This window comes from Hermetia illucens, chromosome 5, assembly GCF_905115235.1.
Source record: "Hermetia illucens chromosome 5, iHerIll2.2.curated.20191125, whole genome shotgun sequence".
Taxonomy (NCBI): domain Eukaryota; kingdom Metazoa; phylum Arthropoda; class Insecta; order Diptera; family Stratiomyidae; genus Hermetia; species Hermetia illucens.
The window spans coordinates 42,895,726-42,907,470 of record NC_051853.1 but is presented as its reverse complement, the minus strand read 5'-3'; the positions used below and the strand labels follow the sequence as shown (position 1 = coordinate 42,907,470).

Below are 11,745 nucleotides of genomic sequence, written 5' to 3'. Positions count from 1 at the left end.
TTATGTGAATTCATCTTGACTTGGCTGATTTTTTACTTTTCAGATCTTCATTATGGATAAATACCTGAAATGATTCTAAAAGTATGTACTGCGTCGTCCGGTAATAATGATGTTTGGTATGGAATAGTTTTTGCAGTTTATCACCGCAAAGAATCTTATTTAGGATCCATACAACTTCTAGATAGTTTGTATATCCAGGCAATTTGCAAAATCAATTTCCTAAAAGTTACTCAAAAGTTATCAAAATTTAATTTCCTTGACACAGAATTGGTGGTTGAATGTATTGTAAAGCTTGTTTTACACTTATCAACTATCATGTCTAGACGTTAACAACCTTATTTAGGCATTTGTTGATAGTGGGAATGCCACACTATAAATATTGCTTTCTCAGTTCCAAGAATCAATCAAAGTTTTATCTGAACCATGAAAGGTAATCATAGTTTTTAAATATTTCCAGAAGATCCTATTAAAGTTTATGCTCTTTATTTTTTATTTTTATAGTTTTACCTTTTCTAGGACTCTAATTTATTATCTTTTCTTAGTGATTTTAGTTACGCTTATTATTTGCTTGGCCCGATGCAGGGCGTTTGATGTGGCGAATTGTTCTCCAGGAGACCAGGGGGCTACTTCCAATCCGTTATACTATTATCAGTGTTTGGCCCCAGGGGTGGCAGTTCAGCTGAAATGCCCTCCAGGGCAATATTTCGACGACACTGAAGGATCATGTATTGCAGGAGTCCCTCCAAGTACCAATTCGCCTTCTACTCCAACTTCTACCACAACACCATCTAATACAACAGCTTCTTCTCCGACAACGCCGACCGAAACCAACTCTACGGTAACAGTCCCTACAGAGAAACCAACCAGCACTGAGAGCACGAATGAAACTGAATCCTCGACGGTGTCTACTGATAGTCCAACTGAGTCTTCAACTGAATCTTCAACTGAACCTTCGACTGAAAGTTCAACTGAATCTGAAATATCAACTGAATCTTCAACCAGTTCTTCATCAAGTGGTGGTGCACCGACTCCTGCTACTCAACCTCCTACTCCTGGAAATGGAGGCTCCGGATCTGATACGACATCTGCATCTGGTGCTCCTACTCCTGCAACACAACCACCAACACCTCCGCCTGGTGCATAAGGCTCTACATGCTGCGGCAATAACGAATACTTAAAATATAATGAACGTTGAATAAATTATAGTCTAATAGTGTCGGTTTGACTTTTGAATCTTTACTGGGGTAGACCCCACCCAGACTCCAGAAAGAAATAGATCCTGGAAATAGCGCCATAAACAGGTCTCACATTTTTTGAGCACCAGCTCCATGTCAATGCTCTGGCACCCAGGCTCGGTGGAAAGCATTCTCCATATAATCTTTGTGTCGGAATCGCTGGTACTATCGGTGGAGGGGTGGCGAGTTCTGGCAGACTTCTCGGCAGTCGACCATCAATATATCACACTATCTTGGGGGATACTCCAGACTAGTACCCTGCGCATGGAAAATGAAGCGAGTGAACATTTTAAAATTCGTTGAAGCTTTCTGGGTGGAGAGGGGGAACTGTGACTTATATTCAGATATGAATCTGATATCGGCGTCTGTGCGACTTGTATACTCCAGTGGACACCCAACCCTGACATATTTTCTGAGGATTGGTGAGCGGTGAAAATTCTGGAACTGCAGAAGGGACCCATAAACCCCGCTGTTTGGCGTTCCGTTCAAACAGCCAGGGGTGAGGTGTGTCCAGGGCAGCAGAGTACAGATCAGCTAAAATGAGTTTCCGCAGCGTAATAAACAAAACGAAAACGTGTTGCTGCTATTCGATGAAGTTGCTAAGGACCCATGGGGACTTGGTTATTATCTGGGTACAAAAAACCAGGTTATGCGGAAACTCTGTTCCAAACAGATGGATCGCATTGTACAGCCATTATTCCTTGCGTATCCTGGAGAGGGTTATCCTTTCTTGGATTGAGCGATCATTTGAGAGATCGGTTCCGGCTATACAAAAGGGTGGTGGAATTAGAGAGGGCGAAGATCACATCGAGATTTGGATAGAGATTTATTCTAGGCATGAATACCTGGAAAGCTTCCTATGAAAGTACGTTAAGATTCAACATGGCAAAAGAGTCGCGGTTGGTCGAAACTTGTTGTAACAACCGCAAAACCTACCTGGCATATTGAACGCTCATAGTTTCTGCCTTTCGCTGAAATAAAAGCTAAACTACTCACCTGAACTAAAAGGAGAATCCCTACTTTTCATCATGGGGTGATCAGCGAAATAATTATAATATCAAAGCTAGTGGTTAGATACCATAGGTGGAGGCTCGACAAGAAGTTAAAGCAGCAAATTAAAGCTACAGTAGAAGTTTGCGACTTAAAACGACTAATGGCAAACGTTGGTGGCTATAGCTCCAGTTGGGATCAACTTCTCCTACTCTATTTCGCTCTATGGCGGGGAGGTATTGGCAGTTGTTTTAAGCAAGGACGTGTATTGTAAATGCCGTGCACAAGTGTTGAGCAGGTGAATCGTCCAGCATATGTCTGCCTATCTCTCAGAGCAGGCTGTAATGATGATCGCGGGGATGACTTTTGTCAACCCACTTGCCAAGGAATACAAGACCATTTATAAGTCCAAGGAAGAGAGACCAAGAGAGGTGGTCATTCATCAGGAAAGGCGGAATGCACTGGATGAGTGGCAACTGTTTGAAAAATGAGTCAAGAAGCAATTGGACTAGGTTGAATTCGAAGTCGTAGCCGTTTTATGCATCAGGAATTTTTGTTTAAGAACTCTTGGTACTAGCTACGTGCCTCTATAAAGTCAGTCAGTGATAAAAAGGTCTAGTTGGAAATGCATCGCAGCTGAGGTGCAGCCGTTTGAAAGAATGCCCTGCGTATCGTCACAGTCTTTTAGGACGAAGATGATCGCTCTAAATTAACGCTTACTGAAATATTAGCTTATAAAAATGTAATTCATACAATATTGTTGTTACAATCGAATTAACCTAAAGTTCAAACTACGTTTAGAATAGACATCTTATCTGTATATCTGAATCATGTGCTGTAGCGAATCAGGAATATGAGGACGTCATTTTCCACACCTACGCTAGTAATAGGGCAAAATAAGCCAAGCAGAGTTAGCTTCATTTGAATATCAACAGTACTTTCTTGTAGTGGCTACTGGGAAGTATCTTCTCACAGATCAAGAACATGCTGACGCGCGCTGAGAGAAGGCTCTTCTAGTCGGAGAGGATTCAATTGGCTGATGGTCACAATTTATGGGCCAGTCGAATTGGCGGACAGATAAACTACAACAACAGCTGGGCAGGGCTATCCTCCTTGCAACGTGGGGGTATGCCGTAAGGTCCCCAAACCACCATCTGCTGAAGCTTAAATAGTAAAGGAGAAGTTTGTCTGACTATTCGGATTCCAGATATCCTGAGCGCCTTTGGGCCTTTACTTTGGTCACCCAGTTAGCTTGGCGGAACCATAGATTCTACTCTATAAAAGATAAAAAAAAGAAAAACACGCAGAGGACGTGATGCCCAGTACCAGTTCTTTAAAGAAAAGACAGCGGCTGTTGATCACGATACTGTCGGCACCAGCTTGAGCACACTTGTGCTAAATCAGTGAGAGCTGGGGCTCCGATAGTGAAATGGAAAGACTACTGCCGGCTTGGAGCTTAAAAACCTCTGTAGTCGAAATGCACATAGTGAATACCAGGTGCAGTCAATCTAATCCGAAACGTTGGGGATTCCAAGTGGAACAAATGTAGGAAAGGACGCTAGTTTTCATGAGGGGAGAAAGTGTAGGTCTATATTCTGCGCATGATTGCCAAAAATGTGGAGGGCCATCAATAAATGAGACGAAAAAAAACATAAGTGGCCAAATACTGGTACCGCAGGTGGATAGTAACCCCGTTAATGGCAGACTGACGCTTGACCCAAAGTAAAATGTAAACTATATTCTACAGTACCTGTGTTTTTCTAGAAGGTGCTTGCATGTCTTTCTGTGCTCTGAGCTAGGTTCAGGCATTCCGAGGTCATAGGTAGCAGAAGGCTTTGTACATCCTATCAGTTTATATGGCTTACCACCTGCCGGCTTTGCTGGAAGAACTACAGAGACTAAAACCGCCGACCTGTTAATTGGCTGCGGTGCTAATGCCGAGCATACACTTTGGAGTAACTCAGAAATGAGCAAATGAGATGAATCTCTTTTTAATTTTGTTTTTAGTCTTAACTAATTGGGGCATAAGAGCAATGTGCTTTTGTACTTTGAGAAGGCGAGTGGTAGCAGATGCGAATCCGGTATCGGTGTCTTTGACGTTTACAGAAAGGCGCATTCTTTTGACCTGAGAGCCATTTTCTGACAGATTTCTGACTGTAAGATTTCAGTCCAGTTTAAAGAGAATCACAATTGTGAAGTGCTACGCCCCAACAGAAAAGATATAGTGGAGAAGGAAGGCAATTACATGCCGTTCAGAGGAGGCTTTCTTAAGTCTGCCCTCTGACTGGGTTATGGACCATCGCTAAATGGTTTTGTATCTAGCAAGAGATACAGGTAGTGTTGGACTGAAGATATCGTCACGAAAACCAAGGTTATCTGACGGGTCATCGCATTCTCCCTATCCACATTAATGGACAGAGCATCCAAGGCATCCAATAATTTGTATACCTAGGAAACAATAACAGCACCACTTTCGCCGTCTTACAGGTATTCTCATACCAACATTTCGTGACATGTGTCGTGATTCGTCGTTGGACATCGTCTCAGCTGTGAATGAGTACATGGGTCAAATCAGGGTAATAATCTCGGGCGAGCACAATGTTGACCATATTGCCTCCTATAATGTACTGTATTCCTGTAGTGTACCGTTACGGTCTTAAATGAAGTTTTCTAACACACTTCAAGGCCCCGATCCCCGATTATTATTATTATATTCGCACCATACTCCCAACCTATATATCAGTTTGGAGGTCAATAAGCGCAGTCAACCCTGTACTTCTTTTATTGTCGCCATTGTCAACTTGGTGTTTGTTTCATTTCTGCTTTGCATGATATCCTTTTTTGCGGTTCAAGTTGAGTCAATCCAGTTAACCTTGAGGCAGGCTTTGCTTACGAACGATGCCCTTGCAATGGCGTGCCGATGAAGGTTTTTCAAATTTCTCGCTATTATAGTTGTGGTTACCATTGCTGTGTTTCCCCAGCACATGTCCGAAACAAAGTGTTGACAGAGCACACTTTGGCATTAAGGTTACTATGCCACCTCATCTGCATTCCCTTCAGTCAGAAAGCTTCGTTCTCTATATCAGAAATCCTGGTTGCTACATAGCACTGCACTATCGAAATGCTCCTTATTTTCAACCGGAGTTAATAAAGGCGGATTCACGTTTACTTCCGTCAGGCTTTGTGGAGTATAATAGTGCAGTGTCGTTCTGCTGTTCAGAGTTTGATAATTTAGCCCTGTTTAGCTCTAGAATGGCAGTTCTTAGCGGTGCAACTCTCCTCTCATTGAAAAAAGTTTGAATTCTGGAGGCTATCCATGCCGTTATCAAGGACCGTACTTTCCGAATACTTATTCTTGTCCGCGTACAATAGCGATTATCACAATGGATAAGCCCGCCCTTATCCGAAGAGTGAATAACATTTTATGCTACGGGACATATTTCGAAATTTGCAGGTTGCTGCCACACAAATTTCTCCTTTAGTCGCCTTTAGCAATAAGCAGAGAGTACTTTCAGCGAATTATTAATCCTTGACAGGAAAGTTACTATCTCAGGGAGGTTTAAGATGCATGAAATTAAGAGTAGATATTATCGGCATGACGCTTGGCTCATGCATTGCCATTCAGTCTATAGAGCCTCATCCCTTTCCTCCTTTCAAGTCTTGTAGCACTGGTAAAGAGAACAAGTGGTTCCCGAAATATCGGTATTTGCAGGTCTTGTAGCACTCATGAAGGGAACAAGTGGTTCCCGAAATATAGGAATTTGCAAAGTTAATAAATATTACTGGCGAAAAGAAAAGGCAAGTCCTAATTATATCAAAAAAATTTAATCACTAGAAACACCACGAGATTATATTTAGATACATACACTGATTCCACTGCAGGTGTGTTTCTGAATTTCGAAGTCAATTTCGCATCTAATTAACTTTGGTTTACAGGAGATAAGTTCGTCTTTAGCTTTTTATTTGTCACTCTTATCACAAGATGACGGGGCGCAATTTAAATCTAAACTGAGTACTGAATACCCATCATTTACAAAGAGAATGAGTCCCTCCCAAGCTGTGAGTATTTAGACAAAAATTTCGTTTTTACTTTTGTTTTTATCGGCAGCTACTCTACAATATACTTCACAACATACTTTATGTGAATCGTGTTCTACGGGCTTGTACCCAGTTCTAATTTTAGCGTTATTCACTACGACTGATTAGGTACTGTAATTCCAATTTCAACAGGTAAGGGCTTATCTATTATAATTTTTTCGACTACATCTCATACGAATAATTAAAGGTGAAATGTGTGTTTCGATTCAACTCTAAGTGTACATATAATACATCTACTAAGAAGGAGGGGAAGAACTCCCTCTTCAAACCCTTTAAAAATTATGGTTTAAATTTTCAACCTTGCCACGTGAGGGGAAGAGGGTGGGAAGGATATGTTGAAGAAAGAGCCTTTCTCCCCCTTTCTAATCCCGTTAAAAAATTGCGACGGTCGCTCCTTCTTAAAACGCCATGGTTCCTCCATGGGGTTCCTTTCCTGTCAAAACGTTAGGATTTAATTTCGAATCCTATCTCCGCAGGGAGTTTGTAGTGACCGCGGCTTTACGACGGGAGCGGAATCTCATTTGTCTCTTTTTGAATTAATTTGCTCAAATAATGCATTTCATAATGTGCAATCTCCTTAATTACCGGGCGAATTAATCTCGAAAGAGGGATTTGCAGCATCCGTAGGCGCACGCGCTTGTTGCTGCAATATGAACTCAACAGAGTTCAAGGCGGCGTGGGGAGCGGTTTTCTTAGGGAACAGCTGGACTGGCGGGTGACAAGAGCAGAAGTTTGGATTGAGACGAAAAAACAGCTGGACTGGCGGGTGGAGAAGAAGGAGATCGTTCTTGCCTTGGAAGAAAGCGATGCATCTGGCGGTAAGGAGCAGCCCCTGTCTGGACTCTGGAAGAGGTTCTTTTTCCGGCATCGACGGAGACAGGAGGGTAAAAAGGCGCCGATGGAGTTGTTACCCCAGCGGGCGTGCCACGTAAACCTGGAAGGACTTGAAGTGATTGGTTCACCACCAATGCTGTTATCGTTCGCGTTCACCTTGTAATGTTTAAAATTTTTTTTTTAGCCGCTAACAGCATCAGCATCATCATATCTAAACACAAAACCTTATTAAAATCGGTTTATCGTCTGTCTGTCTCTCTGCCTGTTTTTTTTTTCCGATGGAAGGTGAAAAGCTTCAAAAGCTACCGCAGGCTCCTGCAACATGGTTATTTGGGACTTTTACCCGCTAAAACCACCTCCTTCTCCTTCCACTCTCCCCGCGGGACTCCCATTTGGTATTACGTCGCGGGGCTGGATCAGAATTTATTCTGCGCTCATGTGAACATTCGTGTTCCTCTCGCGTTCATTCTTTCGGATGACTTCCTCCTGCCTAAGCTTCTTTCCGGTGGCTGTATTCACTTTTTCAACTTCGGTCCATATCCTCTTGGTTTTCACCATAAGCTCCATGATATTTTCGGGTGTAAAGTGCTCCCCGGTTGTAGCTTCTAATGTAGCCCTTTGGGCCACAAATCTGGGGCAATGAAAAAAGACGTGTTCTGCGTCCTCTGGAATGTTTGCACACTGTGGGCAATATGGCGAATCATCACGCCCAAATCGATACAGATATGCTCGATAGTCTCCGTGTCCGCTCAAGAATTGAGTTAGGTCGAAACCTACTTCGCCCTGAGGTCGCTCGATCTATTTCCAGATATCCCATATGATTTTGTGAGTCCAACGGCCTTTTTCTGACTCGTCCCTTGCCATTCCGCGACAGTTTCAGTTCGTGCGAACTGTTGTATTTCTTTCGCCAGAATCTCAACCGGGATCATTCCTACTATCACGCAAGCTGCTTCATTAGAAATTGTTCTGTAAGCGCAACATGTTCGGAGTACACTTATGCGATACGCAGCTCCAATCTTTTTCTTATTTATTATATTTTCCAGTGCATCTGCCCATACTGGGACCGCATACAGTAGGATCGAACTGACCACCCTTGAAATAAGGAGTCGACGGCTCGGCCTTGGGCCACCTATATTTGGTAGCATTCTCGCAACCAGCGCTCCGATGTTATATGCCTTGGTTGCTGCACCCTCCACATGCAATCTGAAATTCAACCTCTAGTCAATCATTACACCTAAGTACTTAAGTGCAGGCTTGGAATAAATTTTTTGCGTTCCAACTTTGATCTTCATGGAAGTGCACTTTCTCCGCTTGGTCTGTCTGTCCGTCACAAGCATTTTTCTCGGAGACGGTTTTAGCGACTGACACCAAATTTGGTAGAAAGGTGGGAACTCTGAACGTCCTTTTACAATGAATTTAAGGGGGGGTCCAGATACATGCAAAAGGGGGGTGAACATTTTTTTTCATCAAATGTAGTTATGTGGGGTATCAAATTAAAAGTCTCGGTTAGTACTTTTTGAAGCCGGTCTTAGTTTTGACATTTGTTGAAAAGGTGGGGAGTGCGGGGGGTTGAAAGTGGAAATTTTTTTAACGAACCCATTCTCAGGAACTACCAAACCGAAAAATCTGGAAAAAATCAAAGGGTTGCCACTATATGGTGCCTAGGCTCCGAAATACCCTCCATATCGACACCTGTTCCAATAAAGTTAATAATAGTATATTACTATAATTTTTAGTAATTGACAAGAAAACCCCCCTTAAGTTCACCCTAGAATCGCAAAATCGCAATGTAGGCTACAGTATGGAGCATGATCCTGCCAAATTTGGTGAAAATCTCACTATTACTAACAAAGTTATACTAGGTCAAATGTGTCGCTCCTCTGCAAATTCAAGACTATGAATCCCAATATCACTTGAAAGTGTCTATTTTCACATAATATATGCATATTTTACGTGCTACATGCTAATGGGACAAATGCACACCCAAATCTCTTTATAAAAGAAATACACGAAAACTTTCATACCTGAAGCGTCTTTTCTATTTCTTTGATTTCATTTGGTTTCTTTTCATTAGTATATATTATTATTTTCAATTTTTCTTCTATTTTTTTATATTTGTCTTTTTTTTCTGTATATATTATACAATATACAATGAATTTTTTAAAATAATTTTGACTGATTTGAGGATTTCCTACCTCTATCTTCCTCCTTGATCCCGCAAAACCTTTAATAGGGACATCTTCTGAAATAATGGCCTGAGGATGTCAATAAAGGGAGGGAATCTCAGGGGGCGCGCCTCAATCATGATCTGAGGCAGAAGAAACGATGATCGAGATAGTCACGGCGGTCAGGCGGTGATTCCCTTTAAAAAGTTGTGGCAAATGAGGGTTATTTTGATATCATCTCCAGAAAGGGAGAGGGTAAAGAGAATATATAGGAGAAAGAAAAAGGTCCTGTCTTTCTATTACTGCAAAAAGCTAATAGCGGGCACCACTCGCTTAAAAGTCACGGTGCCATGAAAAGGGGTTATTTTCGTATCACTGATAACCATACTGGTATGGTAATCATCGTAGCAATGCGGAGGAGTATAGGAGTAAGAAGGCAGCTGTAACTCCCTTGGAACAATGCGATTATTACCTTACTCATATGCTTATTGTTGTCCGGATAGCAGAGTGGTTAGAGCGCAAGGCTGTCGTACGGAAGGTCGCGGTTCAAATCTCGCTGGTGGCAGTGGGATTTGTATCGTGATTTGGCGTCGGATACCAGTCGACTCAGCTGTGAATGAGTACCTGAGTCAAATCAGGGTAATAATCTCGGTCGAGCGCAATGCTGACCACATTGCCTCCTAGTGTACCGTTACGGTCTTGAATGAAGTGCTCTAACACACTTCAAGGCCCTGATCCAACATGGATTGTTGCGCCAACGATTATTATTATATGCTTATTAATTATATGGAAATATCTCCTTTTCGGGGCGACAAAAAAGCATGTTTTTAAAGGGGTTAGAAATGAGGGACCTTTCTCTCTCTTCTACATATCCTCCTAACCGTGTCTCACGAAGAAGGGTTTAAAACTGTGAGGAGCCATTAATTTTTCAAGGGGGCAGCGTGATCGGCACGAGTTTTCACAGGGTTTGAAGAAGGGGTACCTCCCTCCCCCCTTCGGAGATGGTGTTGAAAATTCAACTTTTACCGAAATATCTTTTGCAACAGAAAATAGTAACCATGCAATCCAGCCTTTTTCGTATATTAAACACAAAAACAATCTTATCTTCCCTAAATGAACTGAAATCGTCGTTATGTCTGGTATCCTAAAAATGATATTCAGCTCGTCTTCGCCGCTAGAACTGCGTATTAGGACAATTACATGCAAACAATATGTAAAACTAGTTGTCTCGTAACTGCAAGAAAGTCAACCAAATTTCATTCGCTCAGTATAACGTTTGTCGTCAAATATTTTTTTTTAGGCGCGATAACATCCATGTTGAACACTTATCAAATACCATGTAATCAGTGTTAACGGCGTAATTAGACACCTTTCTATAGCGGAGTTTATGGCGCTATAAATATTGCATTCCCAACTCCGTGAATCAGTTGCCATTTTTTCTGTATCATGGAAGGTAATGAACGTAATTAGCATTTTTATTTTTGAAAGTATTTTTGAGTCCTTTGTATTTTGAAATCCATTTAGGATGACTCCATCAATTTAAGTTTTGACCTACAATCTCATGTTGTTTTGCCATTTTTCGTTAGCGATCCTACTTGCACTTATTATTTGTTTCGCGCAAAGCGGAGCAGTTAATGTCGCCACCTGTGCAGCGGGAGAAGTGTGGGCTACCACAGATCCATTGTACTATTATCAATGTTTGGCTCCAGGAGTGGCAGTTCAACTGAAATGTCCTGAAGATACATACTTCGATGGCGATGGATGCGTGGATGGAGTTCCTCCAGGTTCGTCCGAAGAGGATACTACAACAACCACTTCCACAACAACAACCCCCACAGCCCCTTCTACCACAACAACTTCTAGCACAACGACTTCTACTACAACATCTACCACTACAACTACCACAACACCTCCTCCTACAACGACGACTACCACTGAAACCACCACTACAACTAAAGTTCCGATTCCTCCTACTGAACCTCCTACCTCTGCAAGTGGAGCGGATTCAACATCTTCCTCTGCTGCTACCAATGCTGCAACAGAACCGCCAACACCCCCTAGCACATAAGCCTTTGGTTGCAGAAAAAATAATGATAAATAGGTACCTCCTGGAATGGCTTTTCCATGAATCTAAGTAAAGGTGAAATTTATCAGTGTGAACGGGATATCTTTATTCTTTTCTCCTTAGACCAGTCTGGAACTTCAGATCAGGTTATCCTTCTCTTGGCTATGCACAACTCTTTGGCAAGAACCCAACATTACAAAGGTGAGGGGTGGGGCATCCATAAGGTGGGAGATAGAGTAACCTCTGAGCACGCAAACTGGAGTAGTTCATTTTTCAAATGTCGCACTAACAGAAGTCCTTTGTTAGTTAATATATTGTTGCTTCAGAACCTTGCTCGGTTTTTGAGTTATCGGTAGAG

The 11,745-nt window shown here is 42.1% G+C and overlaps 2 protein-coding genes across 2 annotated transcripts; both read left to right on the top strand.

Annotated features, from left to right (window-relative positions):
* The first annotated feature begins 352 nt into the window (after positions 1–352).
* Positions 353–1,218, top strand: LOC119657817 (mucin-2-like). Its single transcript, XM_038064931.1, has 2 exons — positions 353–430; positions 543–1,218. The coding sequence occupies exons 1-2, from the start codon at positions 424–426 to the stop codon at positions 1,142–1,144; spliced, it is 609 nt and encodes a 202-aa protein (XP_037920859.1). The 5' UTR covers positions 353–423; the 3' UTR covers positions 1,145–1,218.
* A 9,513-nt stretch (positions 1,219–10,731) lies between these two features.
* LOC119657465 (integumentary mucin C.1-like) lies at positions 10,732–11,482 on the top strand. The gene is made up of 2 exons (XM_038064382.1): positions 10,732–10,775; positions 10,909–11,482. The coding sequence occupies exons 1-2, from the start codon at positions 10,769–10,771 to the stop codon at positions 11,388–11,390; spliced, it is 489 nt and encodes a 162-aa protein (XP_037920310.1). The 5' UTR covers positions 10,732–10,768; the 3' UTR covers positions 11,391–11,482.
* The last annotated feature ends 263 nt before the right edge of the window (positions 11,483–11,745 follow it).